This window comes from Neopsephotus bourkii, unplaced genomic scaffold, assembly GCF_033783945.1.
Source record: "Neopsephotus bourkii isolate Nb327-2 ecotype Australia unplaced genomic scaffold, CSIRO-AGI_Nbou_v1 NB_1634, whole genome shotgun sequence".
Taxonomy (NCBI): domain Eukaryota; kingdom Metazoa; phylum Chordata; class Aves; order Psittaciformes; family Psittacidae; genus Neopsephotus; species Neopsephotus bourkii.
Window position 1 is genome coordinate 8,853,340 of NW_026902109.1, and position 14,231 is coordinate 8,867,570.

Here is a 14,231-nt window from a genome sequence, read left to right on the forward strand (position 1 = left end):
TCTGACCACTAATCTACCGACAAATACCTGCTACGTTCACTTGCCGATTTACCCGAGAGGATGTTCTACTCACGGCGGCCAGTCCCCATGCTCCCATCCCCGGGGCGCCACCGCGTGGGGCGGGCAGCCATCAACCGCGGGCACTCTAGTCACGTACTCGCTACTGTTTCACTGGGGTCCCGGCCGCTCGGGCCAATCAGAAAGCAGCGCGGGATGGGCGGCTGGTGCGTCCGGCTGATGCCTGGCCCGAAGAGAGGGGCCAGCGCCTGGGCGCTGCAGCTGCAGCAACCTCGGGTGTGCGTTTTGAGCTCGGGTTGGCGTTAATGTGTTGCACGACCCAATCCGCAACGGGACCGGGTGGAAACAGAGTTTAGATTGTTAATAACAACACGTGTTAAGCAGAAGACCTCTGAAAACTGCCCATCGATGGGTCTGGGCAGCAGCTACCCTTCCCTGTGGCTGCTCTGACCTGATCCAAAAGTGCTTCTAGCTTTGCATTGCACTCAGCTGTCCTTTTCGGGGACCCCTCGTTATGTTCCACCCTGCTGGCTTCACATACCCTCCTGATGGCTTGGCCTGTGAGTTCTCATCCCTGTGCCCTCTCCTCAAGAACACACACTTTCTCGTTCAACCTCAACACCTACTTGTGCCGGGGCGCCCATTGACTCCGTTCCCTCTTTCGGTAGTACCACCATCATTGACCTTTCCTGAGCCTGCTCATGTGCACTAACTTTAATTTGCCTCCCTTAACCCAGGTTCACTGTGCTCTAAGGGCAGACCCAGCTCTCTTGCCAGGTCATCTGCCCAAGTACAGCTTTACTGGATGAGTAGTTTTAGCATACTTTAAAAAATTGACACTTAAAAGTATTCTACTGTTTGTCACAGAAACGGAAAAAGAGGTTGTACAGAGCAACCCAGATCAGGAATGCACTGGAGGGAAAGGGAAGGAATAGAAGAGGCATAGAAAGGGGAGAAAAGATGGGATGGGGTAGGCAGAGATACGTAATAATCCTTCTTACAGTTATAAAAAGATAAGGGTATGGGCAAAAAGAAGATATTTAAACTTAAGTCAGACTCTTAGAGATGGAAACTATTTAAAGCACCTTGTAGTAAAGGAGTGAATTATTTTTCCTTACCTATATGAAACTGCCTTTGGGGCATATTCTCATCTCACTCTACAAAGTCACACAAAGACAAGTCCCTGAGCATAGAGAGGGGAATGCACTCCAAAACTGGCAAAACAAATACTTGTGCACACGCAGCATGAGGACACTTCAGACAACGTCCCTGCCCCTTGCTCTACCTAGCTTTCACAGTGGGCAGTGAACCATCTACTGCAAGCGTTTATGTTTTAGCAATGCTAACATGGCGTGGGGCCTTTGGGTTACAGCAGAAGTAACTTCTACAAGACAGCAGGGAAAAATGCTACAGTATTTAACCAAAAAGCAATTAAATATGCACTTCTGTTCATATGAAAGCTTCTTTATAAACAAGAGTACCTACTTGTGCTCTCCCTGTGCCTGCTTTTAGAGTGCTGCATTTTGCAAAGCAGAGATATGCTTCCTTTTATCAAAATTTCCTTTTCACTATTGTACATTGCAGAGCCACAGGCAAGTGACTTTGCAGCTTTGTCCCACAAACATGGTACAGATGTTTATCACTGAGCACTTGATGGATGGATTCAAATGGGAGAAGCAGGAGCTCAGAAGAATGGAATCTTACTGAAAAATACTTCACAACATTACAGATTGCAGCATGTATCTTCAGATCCTATTTGCCACAACTGCTTACAGATGATAGGTATGTCAATTACTGCAGTACTTCTGGCAACTTGAGAAACATAGGTTGGCATTGATGGGCTATGTACTATATTCCAGCTGTAGCGCAGCTTGCTGCTATTATTTGCTTGTAACAAACATCTGTTCCAACATGAAAGCACCTACAAAAGCCTCAGTGTCTCCAAAATTGCAAGAGGTTAGTTTGTTAAACATTTAATCTATGTAAAAAAATATGGGTTTCATGCAAGACAGATTTGAGTGTGGACTGATTCTATCATAGCATTGCTAAATATTACTCATTGCTGTGCATGAAGACTTCAAACCCAAGAAATTCAGATGAATTTTCCTAGGTGAAATATGCCATATAAAGGTCCATTTACCGAGAGACTGCTACTTTTAGAGGTAAAACTGATTTCAAAAGAAAGGAAGAAACAGTTTCATGGCAATATGGCTTATTCAGTTAATAACTAGCTGGCCTATCTCAATTGCTCATCTATCTCTTCAAACTCAGCCTAGGTCAGCCGTGAAGGAAAACAGCTACCAGCTGGCTGGCAGCTGCACAGCCAGGACAGGATGGGTATGGTTCTCACAGCCGATGGATGGGGTCTCAGATCAGAGAAAATATTACCACAGATAGCACAACTGGATGCCCATGACTGGCCTCCCCATCACTCACAGCAGAGAGGCCGAGGGTATGTTTCTGAACTACTCTCTTATCCCTAAAGGTGGTCTCTCCAGGTCAGGGTTGAGGCACATTGGTGGGGCAGTGTGGGGAAGTTAGCACTGCTGCTGTCCATGCTGTATCTGCTCTTAGTCTCCAGGACTGTCCGTTTGGCACCTTCTATGTGCACAAAAGACATGTTTTGCTTTCTTTATTTGTTTAGCAACAACCACCCAAAAAGTTATATGCAAAGCTTAGTACAATGAATCAAAATAAATCAGATTTATTGTATGAGAGCACCTAAAATCCCACAACTTTCACTCTCTTACATGTTTGCTACTTTTAATTGTGATAAGAATAAAAGTTATGGACCTCTTTCGGTGTTTCTTGATGACAACGGTTGCTGTTCCACCACAATTCCAATGCTGCCACCAAGCATGCAAGAAGAAGGCCTATTGCTAAAATGCAGAAAACTCCTGCAAAACTGTGAAGCTTGAGTGCCTTCCCATCTGCCTGTGCATTGGCATGACTATTCAGGTCACAACGTCCCATCCGTGGCCACCATTTCTGTTTAAGAACATCCAAATCTCCACTTTCTTGCAACTCTAGGATCCTGCAAAAATTTTGAAAGATAAGTATTACTTTCATTGATACTTTCTGGGTTTTTGTCTTTTCTGTATGACACATATATTTTAAATATACTGTCCCACAATTCAAAACTGCATCCCAGGACCACCACTGTGTAGTAGTATTCATTTGAAACTCGTATCACGAGTTCTTTCTCCTCACAGCAGCAGGTGAACTCCACCAAGTAACTTTAGAAAAAGAACAGACTGTCAAAAATTCCACTGTAATGAAAAAGCATTTCTAAGGGAAATCATCATGTCCCTGCCCATGGCAGGGGGGTTGGAACTTGATGATCTTAAGGTCCTTTCCAACCCTAACTATTCTATGATTCCAGTTAGTTATGTCTGGTCTGGCTACATTCAGCTGCAACAGCTGGTCCCACTAGTGACATGCTGAATCCACTCTACTGCTGCTCTCCCACAGTAATTTCAAAATCATGTGAGACTAAGCATGCTACTATTTCTGTGCCACTTAATACAAATCTGTTTAAGCAGCAACCGACTCATTTACTTCAGCAAATGTAGTTTATGCAAAAGATTTTACTTCAATGCTGTTATTTAATGCCTGAATTAGTGTTAACAGTTGCTAATTAATCATTGTTTTGTCTCTTGTGAAGTGTCCCTTCTCTCCATGAATGATTCATTTTGGATTTAGTTTGGTAACTCTTTTAGCTGTTTACTAACAGTCTTTTCTCTTGAGGCAGCTTTGTCTCTGGTTATGCAGCTGGAATTTTACTCCTCTTTATAAACAAGGAGGAAATGAAAATCTTGCTTCAGCTCCCTGCCTGGAACAGAGCACCCGCTCACCTTCTGCTGAGACCACACATGCCTGCACAACTGTATGTCTCCATTTCAGTGTATGCATTTACATGGAAAAGATACTCCTAGCTGGTAGCTCAAAGATCAATAAATGGCACAGTTTTATAGTCGCATTGTCTTGCAATCGCATGCAATACCCAACAATTGTTTTCTTGCACTGTTGTGAATCTTCAGCCTCTCTCCCAATACTAAAGGATAAACCAGGGCATTATTACTTGCTTACTTGTAGGGAGCAACACATTGCTTCACAGCCATCAAAATGTAGCATGAATCAAAGATCTCTCCTCAATCTCTTCTCATACAAAGCTGTGAGGACATCAGCCCTTTTTCTGCCAGAGGCAGTGCTGCCTGGAGGTGTAAGGCCAACACCACCCCCAGTCCCCTCCTCTCTAGGCAGATGCATGTGCAGCAGAAGTAGCAGCTTTGTTGAAGCCTGAATTTATAATGTATCTGCTGTCATTTATGGTCCTTTATTCAGTAATTGCCAAAATTAACATGAATCATAAATGGTTGCTAATTTCAGAGAGAAGTCCTATAAAATGAGCTTTGTTTTGTTTTACCTCTGGGAGAAAAGGTCTCTGTAGGGGCTTCCATGCTGGAGTGCTATCCCATATCCTTTGCTGCTGATGCTGTTTCCAATGACTGTCACAGAGCATTCATCATCCGTCAGCGCAGCATATTCTACCACTGTCACGTCCCACAGGAAAGCATAGTTTCCTTTCTTTGCCTATAAATACAGCATGAACACAACATGATCTAAACCAAATTACATTTCTAGCTAAGGCAAAACTCATGCAAGCAAACAAATCCTGAGCATGTCATTACTCTATTGTGATATTCCATTAGGTCAGAATTTGTCTTAGTACACATGTAATACTATTTGCTCCCAGCAGTACCTCATCTAGTCCAATCTCATTAATATGTATTCCATTTTTAACAGGAATACATAGGATAACATAGCCAACTGTAATTGTAGGCAAGGTTTACATAACAGGATATTAATTATAAATTAAAGCTATTGCCTTCGCTGATGAAATTTGATGCATGTTTTGTAAGAGACATGGAGTGTGACTGGCTCCATACATTCATGTAACAACATGGGTGTAAGTATAAGCACTAAGTGATGCTTTCTAGTCATCACAGTCACCAGAACCGTAACTTTACAGCTTTCTTCACAAAACATAAAGCCCCTTCCAACAAATATGTTAGTCCTCTAACAAAAGGCATGCTTTGAGATTCCTTTTTTTCTTTTTTTTTCACAGGTAAGAATGGTCATCAGCATCTCCTATTATCTCAGTTTTGGGACAAATACTGTTTTAATTTAGCACACACCCACTTATATCAGCCTTAATTAGGACTCAAACCAATGCCTGTATGTAGTGCATATGATGAATGTAAATAACCTTACTTAACATGAGATGTAAGAAACATCCCTGGATAGGGATTCTGTAAAGAAAAAAGTCATCAAAGTCATCATTTTGTTTGGTTAAAGTAATCATTAGTTTCCTAATATATTTAAGTAGTATGTTTTCAAATCTCTAGTGAACATACAGAGCACAATGGAACAGATGGGCTGGAACATCTAATGCAACTAAATTATTTCAGTTCTTTAGGTTAGAACAAGGCAAGGTGGAGAACTGAAGTCCTGCATATATTTGTTTGGTTCCCATAAGCTTCCTTATAGGCAGTGGTTGCAGCTTTGACACAGAATTACCTCATCCTTCCGCATATTTTCCATTTTTGTGTAAGCTCAGTTTTTTATTTCATCTGTAAGGCTGTAAGACTCCCTTAGTTATTGTATTATATTGGACTCCTCAGTTGAGCAATTAAGCTAATTTACTTCACCATGCTTTGATATAAACCATAGCTTTCTGAAGTCTCTGATAGCTGTTTAAACATCACAATGATTCAAATGGGTGAGTTATTCTCCAGTGGGTGGAATCCAGGGAAACAAATATTGCCTGGATTTTCTGTAAGCTATTTGCTACAATCCACATCTTTTCCCCACTTTCCTTCTATCTACGTCAAGGCAGTTCTGTGTTAGACCAAAGTCAAAATGTTATATCCTTTTTCTTTCATAATATTTAAATGAGCCTGGACTGACTGCTTTAAAAATATTTTTCTGTTAAAGGCATGCTACCATTGTGGGCTTGTCCCCGCTTTCTCCTTTGCCACTTCCTCAGTGAGTTCAGAGTAACAGAATTAATACATGTAGCCACAGAACTGTTGCTATACTAGTACAAAACCTTATTAAAACCTGAACTACAGTATGGGCCTTACAGGAGTTACTAAAGTAGAAGCCACAAGACTACTGTTAAAATCATACTTTGATTTAGCTGACACAGCTTACTGAACTAGCACATCTGTAAAAATATCTCTCACTTTGATGTCACTGTATGAAACCAGACCAGAGCAAGACTTACACGTCTGCATTGTAATACTATGCCTGGCTGTCTACCTAAACTGGTAATGGTGGCACAAAGGAGAAAAGAACAAACAAGTTACTGTTTACTGTATGCAACAGGCAGAAAAGGCGCATAACCTATCAACACAAGGATGTGTAAAAAGTTAAGCATGGCAAGGGAGTGATTCCTCAAGGCACCTAGCCTCCATTCATCCAGCAACCCACATTCTCGGAGGCCTAAAATGTGCTTTACAAAGGTATTTTATGAATGATCATGTACAACTAACTGGGTTGTTAGCAGCAAATCTCTGAATCTTGCCCTCTGATTTTCCTGTGATGGGCTTTAAAAATTCACATTTTATGCTTTCACATCTGCAGTGGTGCTGATGGGCCTCCTACCTGGTTAGGAGCAACAGGCAATGGGCATCAGTCCCATTGGTCTTCCTGACAGGGAAAGACCATCAAAAGTCCCATTTTTGCACATCTCAGGCAGGTTGTGTTTTATGGTAAATAGTACATAGGCTTTTGCTACCTACAATAGAAAACTGTCCAAGTGCATTAAAAATATGTACTAATTGAGGCAAAGACAACAGCACGTGATACTGTACACAGAATTTATATAAAATCCCTGTTATTAGAGAGCTAAAACTTGCCTGATGGGTGTACAGAAAGAGAAAACCCAGAAAAAAATTTGGCCTAAATCACTGTGCTAAAGTATGTCTTGCATTTTTCTCTTTGCTTGTTTGTTTCTTTTACACAGCTGTATCTTTTGGTTGTTTTAGAATTGCTCTGTAAGTGATCTTTTCAAATTTACAATTTAGAAAAGAAAAACCCATCTCATATATTCCTCATTTTTTTCTTAGTAATATTTGAGGAACACACTCTTCCTCAAATACTCAATTTCAATTATAAGTCAATGTCTAGATGTTCTGGTTTCAGGTCACATTACTGATTTTACTTTTCAAGCATCAGCATTCTGTAGTTTATATAGAAGAGCTGTGTACACTTTCAATGTTGGACATCAGATCTTTTGAAAAGGTCTACTTCTCTTGCATTTGCAGTGTTACTGTCCTAAATTACATCCTACAACTGTAAGTGGTCAATAAGCAAAGTCAGTCAGGTCTCTTCATATCAATTTCATATTTTTTGTGACATAAATAATTCTATCCAGTGCAATCACATCTGTAGAGCATTATTTCCCTGACAGCCTGATCATTTTAGCATAAACAGGAATCTGAGTTTTGAACTCTTAGTTATGCATGCTTCTCAACTCCCAGAAATAGTGGGTGTAAAATGATTTCCCCTCTTTGAATGCAGAAACCAGAATGTTGAAATACCCCTTTTTCCTAAGAGAAGATTTGACTCTTCCAAAACTTTTTTCACTAGTTTTCTTCTCTGGAGAGTGAAGACCTTGTACTATTAGTGTGTTCATTGCATGGAAGGCTTCCTTATGACCAAGTGTTTATTTGCTGTATAAATTCAGCATCCTTGATATCCCTGTTAATACCTGTTGTGAAGGCTAAGCAGTATTGTCTGTTCAATTTAAAGAAAATGTGTCAAACTTAGAAAAACATATGTACAAGACACAGAACCCACACACATACATGTGTGTTTGAGATAGCGTTACATTCTCTGTAGCTTCAGTAGGCAAGCAGCAAAAGCCAAATAAAATCAAATTGACACTTTCAACCAAAAATCAACCCAAAACTTTTAAAAGGTAGTTTAAATTATTCATTTTTGTCACGTGAAAGAATGCATGCGTGCATATGTGCATGCCCCTTAGCTTCCAAGCCTGAGGGATGTTCACAGTAGGAATCCATGAAACGTGGTAATGACCCATGGGGCGTATAAGCAGCAACTGTCTCAAGGCTACCTAGTTGCATATGACAAAGATGTACCTACCCATGAAACCGAGTCCTAATCACAAAACAGCAAAAATCCATACCCTGAGGCTTTTGCACTCACAGGACAGGCAACTAAAGCCTGCACTGTATGTTTTTAGGGCCCACAAAATTTTCTAGTGATCAGGCATCATTGCAAAGATAATATAGAGAGAAAGATGGTAAAAGGGAATGTGGCAAATAGCTGAGAATAGGTAAGATAGCTTGAACAAAGAACAAAATAAAACACAATAATAAGCTAAACTTTATACTTTAGACTTTTAATTGGCTTTCATGTTTGGTTCTTTTGCTAAGGCCTTACTGGGACTCTCAGGATGCAGGCATACTGCAGAACAAAACAAAAATAGCATGGTTAAACTTTCAAAAAATCTCTTTAATTGAAATTCAGACAAAGCAAAGCTCATTTATTCCACCCAGGTGGAACTACTATGGTGATTTACACCAAAGTCACTAGATTTATCAATGGTTGAAGAGGTTTAAGAAAGCAGATTTAAGAATAAAAGAACCCCATAGGCAAAACTTATATGAAATATATTTCTTCTTCACAATCATAAATAGAAAATAAAAGGCATGGGAAAATTGCTTCCTAGATATAATAAGGAGCGCAAAAAGAACAGTAATACTTAGCTGTAAGGAACCTCATATTGTCACTCTTCAACAGGGGGGGAGATGGAAGGATATTGTTCAAAGGGTCCTGACTCACTGATGGTAAAATGGTGGATTTTTTCAAAGAAAGCATGGTAAGAAATAATAACTTGAAAAAGGGATGAATTTCAAATTGATCAATGATGTGTGATTTATCTAAAACTTATGAAGAAGCTACCACACTAAAGTGCCAGCATAATACAACATTCATGATTAATTTACAGTCATAGAATCATAGAACAGTTAGGGTTGGAAAGGACCTTAAGATCATCAAGTTTCAACCCCCCTGCCATGGGCATGGACACCTCACACTAAAACGTCACCCAAGACCTCATCCAACCTGGCCTTGAACACTGCCAGGGATGGAGCATTCACAACCTCGCTGGGCAACATATTCCAGTGCCTCACCACCCTTACAGGAAAGAATTTCCTCCTTATATCCAATCTAAACTTCCCCTGTTTAAGTTTTAACCCATTACCCCTTGTCCTATCACTACAGTCCCTAATGAAGAGTCCCTCCACAGCATCCCTATAGGCCCCCTTCAGATACTGGAAGGCTGCTATGAGGTCTCCACGCAGCCTTCTCTTCTCCAGGCTGAACAGCCCCAACTTTCTCAGCCTATCTTCATATGGGAGGTACTTCAGTCCCCTGATCATCCTTATGCCCCTCCTCTGGACTTGTTCCAACAGTTCCATGTCCTTTTTATGTTGAGGACACCAGAACTGCACACAGTACTCCAAGTGACGTCTCACAAGAGCAGAATAAAGGGGCAGGATCACCTCCTTTGACCTGCTGGTCACACTCCTTTTGATGCAGCCCAGGATACGGTTGGCTTTCTGGGCTGCAAGCACACACACAGAGTGTCACTGCAACTGATCCCAATATATAGCTGGTACTACAGAAATATCAAAAAGCAACCTTTAAATTGGGATTAGTGGAGAAGTTAAAAAACTGCTTGGATAACATTTACTATCTATAAAGAAGTGTTTTAAGAGAAGCAACAGAGTTCTAATAAAATCAAAAACATGTCATTTAATCCTGTTCAAAGGATTTTAAAATTAATATAACTAAGGAGCCACTGAAGGATGTAATATATTCAGGTTTAAGGATGCATTTGCTTTTACTCCAAAAGGATCAAGAAATGGGGAAATTTTTGAAGACTCCTGAAAACATATGGATGAGCAACCATAATTCACAATATAAAATTTGCTGTGCACAATAAATTACTGGAAAATATAGTTTTAATAAATCTTATTAATTGAACTTTTAAAATTACTCTTACTTTCAAGATAAAAATGAACAGAGGTGACTCTTCAATAAGAAATACTCTGATTTAAGGTTTAGAGTTCAGTAAGGGACAGAATCTTTTGAAGGAAGCAAAAAAGGGAAGGAATAAACTCTTACTGTGTTGTTGCCTAAATCAATGATATATTCACATTTTGCACTGTACTTGATTTTGATCACTTTTCATCAAAAGTGATAACAGAGGAAGAAAAGGATTCAGAGAAATTTTGGCACCAAATTGATTGGACAGAAGAACTGTCTCCACCAAAGCAAAGCCTTTAAAAAATACAGCAGTAACAGTTTAATTCTCCAATATGTGTATATATAGGATATATATATATATATATATAGGATTACATAAGGGTCATATTACTTCATTCTTTCAAAGCAAAAAATGGCAAAAAAAGTCACAGGTTATTACATATGTTGTAGTAATTAATAATTGTCCTGAAGAACTGATGGCCAGTGGGTATTATGCAAGGAGTTTGCTGAGATTTACAAATGGCTTAGAAATGTGTGCACTTCCAGTACCAATGTCCACCTGGGATAAGATGGCAGGAGCTACCTACTGCATGATTCTTTGGGATCCTGTCTGTAGCTTGACCCAGAAAGAAACTTTCTATATGACAGCATTAGTCAATCCTCATCTTTTATAGTACCAGAAAACTCAAGTGGCAAAATAGCATTTTGTATAGAGCAGTGATTTGTCTGGTAACCTCCTCCTATGCTATGCAGAGATGTTTATGAATAGCATAATGTTTTCCATCTTTAATGACCACTTTCAACTGCTGTGAGTGTATGACAAAAACAACTTGCCCCTTCAGCTCTGAAACATCCTTCTGTCACTTATGTGACTTTGCACTACATTAATGCCCTTTCCATAGCTCTTCCAGTGTTGCAGAAGCTGTGCCTTGACAATGGGAGATAGTCATTGTGGCTACAGGGACTGTGTTGTGTCTGGAGACCTCTGCCATGGCAACCAAATGCCACAAAAGCTTTCAGGACTTTGTTCCATTATTATCCTTTTGTTTTTAGGCAGTCAAAGGGAGCAAGAAAATCTCCAGAAAATGGAGAGAGGTAAATGGAATAGAGACAAATATCTGAAATACCTGCCTGTACCAGAAATAAGCAGCACTCTCCTGTTTTACATTAAAGCGGAATTGTTCTCTTTGTAACTGCAGCTGAGCTGTGATGCTGTCTGAAGAAAATGGAAAGAAGAAGGAGGGTTTTTTTTTTTTTTTTGGTTGGTTGGTTGGTTTGGGTTTCTTTTTTTGGTTTTTTTTTTGTTTTTTTTTTTTTTTGCATTGTGTCAGGCTAAGTCCTCATTCAGAAAAATGGTTTAGGGATCTTTTCATGCTAGAGAGATTTTAGATTTCTTATAAAATACATTTTTAAGGCACATTTACTTCTTTTTCGTGCAGCAGTACGTGTTTCTGGGTGGGAAGTCTCATTTCCTTGGCCATCATCAATTCTCCTTTAGAAAAAACAGGTTCTAGCTGTAATGCTTGACATGAAAAACTTGTCTGTTCAAAGATCTGAGTGAGCTAGGAAGAGCAACATTTAAACTACACAACAGTTTAGCTGACAATATTATGAAACATTAAACCAAATTTATGCAGGTGTCTAATCAAACAGCAGCCTTGGTCAGTTTTGGGACTGAAGTAAATTTGGTTATTGTTGACGTTAATTGAATGAGCCGATCAACTTATATAAAAATCATCCTACAATACTGAAATCAAACTTAATATGAAAAGTTATCACATAGATAGGATGGAGCTGCCAGTCCCATACAGACAATATAATTAGTATTCTGAAAAGCCTGCCAATCTACAGTTACATTTCTGGCTTAGGCAAATCTAGCTGTAATACATGACAGGAGGCTTACAGAATAAGTGTGTGGTCATATCTAAGAGAAATAAAAACATGGTGAAAAGCATGTGAAAGCAGAGCAACATGTGAGTTCATTTTTTAAAGTTTAGAATAAACAAAGAAAATGTTGCATTAACATTCTGTTCTAGGAGAAATAATTCTGTGTTCAGTGAATTCCTTGATTCTTGCTCATGTTTCCAGTAAGCTCAATGCATCACCTCAGAAAAACAAAACCCACTGAAATGAGCAAAGGACAGGAGTCGGTACCTGGATAATGTAAAGGATGACATTCAAAATGATATTATCAGAGCTCTCAAGAAACTGAGAAACCTTGTGGCCAGATCTAAAGAAGGACCTACATACTGAAGATTTAGGTAGAACTAAAGTACTTACATTCAAAACCATGACCCCAAAATATGATTCTAACCTGCCATTGGGTTACTAGAAGGAACTTTATATAGGCATTTTTTTTCTGGTTTTAATGACTATACAGTTGCTTTCCTGTGACTGAACATTATTAACTGTATGCAAACAACATTAATACAGCACAAAAATTAAATGAACCCCCCAGTGATCCACTTTTACCTTTCTGATGCCTTCAGAAGGGTTCGATACACAATTATCTGCTCCATTATTCTTACTGATAGTCCTCCACAGTTCAGCAAATGTGTTATCCTGCTCCAACGGGTTGGTCCCTTTTGCTTTAAAGTATTCGTACACTGCTGAATCCCTGACTGTACCATAAGATATATCCATTTGTTTGGACAGATCCTGAAATGTTCTGAAATTCAAGCGATATTGAGGTATTAGTATTATGTAGTACATTACCAAGATTTCATTCAAGAAACGATTACAATGTCATTAGCCAAAAAGCACTTACCCTCACTGAGTAACATTTGCATATCTCTTTTCTCATAATAAAAGAAAGCAAAGGAGTAATGTAAATGTATTGATACTGTATTAATTTAACTATGCCCGAGCTCTTTTTCACCCTAGTAAAGACTTTTTTTAGACAGATAACATTCATGTTAAATGTTACAATGCTAAGTTTTCACAGTAACATAGTGCAAAACAAAGATTTACTTGAGCACAGGAAACCATCAGTTAATAAATATAAACTTCCAGCCCCATCAGCATCTCTAGAAATCTCCAAATCAATACAGCTGTTTCAAACAAACAAATAAAAGTCTGGCTTACAAATTCCACTGACTCTCTCTCTTTCTCTCTCTCTCTCTCTCCCCCTCTCTCTCTCTTTTCACAACCTCTGGTAAAACAGGCATTTTTGATTCATATACAGGCCTAACTTTCATTTACTCATCATACCACTCTGGAAGTGTAAATGGGCCTCAACCTGATTGGCTGTGAATGCACCATTTATTTTCAAACTGTACAGAATGTAATTCACTCCTGGTTTACAGCCTTTTCTGCACAGAAAGGTGTAAATCACTGCCTGCATCAATGAAAACCAGGCTAAGTTTCAAAACATTTAAGGTGGAATCAATGGCATCAAAAACAGCATCCACCTTTGTACATTCATTCCCATTCTCTGCCTCCTTCCTAAGTCCTCAAGTATCACTTCTGTGCAGTGCCACCATTTTTTTAATCTGAGCATGGACACACACAAACACACATTCAACCACTGACCACCACATGCAGGGACCAAACTAGATCTCAGTCTCAAAATAAACCAAACTGGTTTATTTTGCATTTTTTAATGTATAACTTCACATAATAATGCAACATGCTTCTGATATGACCAACAGACTAACACTGTTTGAGATCAGTCAAACTGAAGCAACGCTCACTACTCCCCCCACTTCTTTATCTCCAAAAAAATCTTTTAGAAAAAAAAAAAATGAATCCTCAGAACATCTGAAAGGCCAACTCATGCCACCTCCCACCTGCCTACAACTCCTGGAACCACAAAAGCAAAACATTTTGCCTTGCAGCTCTTGCAGAAGATTTCTTCACAATGCTACTGAGGAGCCTTCACTTGGCCCATGAGCTGAAATTGTTTTCCATACAACAAACAGTACACTCTCTTCTCTGTTTCACCACAAGGATGCCACTGATTACACCTCACACCCACATAAAAGCTCCTCCAACACTATTTAAAGGAAAGCAGTCCGGGCATATACACAACACTATATAAAAATATGTAGAAAACTCTTCCCTCTTCTCTGCCATGTCACATCCAGGCCTCCCAAGTCTGGCTCCAAAAGGGCCCCTGTATGGCCAGCTCT

General features: G+C 39.4%; 1 protein-coding gene across 3 annotated transcripts in view; it reads right to left on the bottom strand.

The window, feature by feature from the left end:
- GRID1 (glutamate ionotropic receptor delta type subunit 1) overlaps positions 1-14,231 on the bottom strand; it is a 604,451-nt gene that overhangs the window by 15,618 nt on the left and 574,602 nt on the right. For all 3 annotated transcript variants that reach the window (XM_061373714.1, XM_061373713.1, XM_061373715.1), the window contains 3 exons: positions 12,574-12,769; positions 4,445-4,611; positions 2,812-3,052 (listed from right to left, as the gene is read on the bottom strand). In XM_061373714.1, coding sequence (XP_061229698.1) covers positions 2,812-3,052; positions 4,445-4,611; positions 12,574-12,769 — 604 coding nt within the window. The remainder of the gene's footprint in view (positions 1-2,811; positions 3,053-4,444; positions 4,612-12,573; positions 12,770-14,231) is intronic.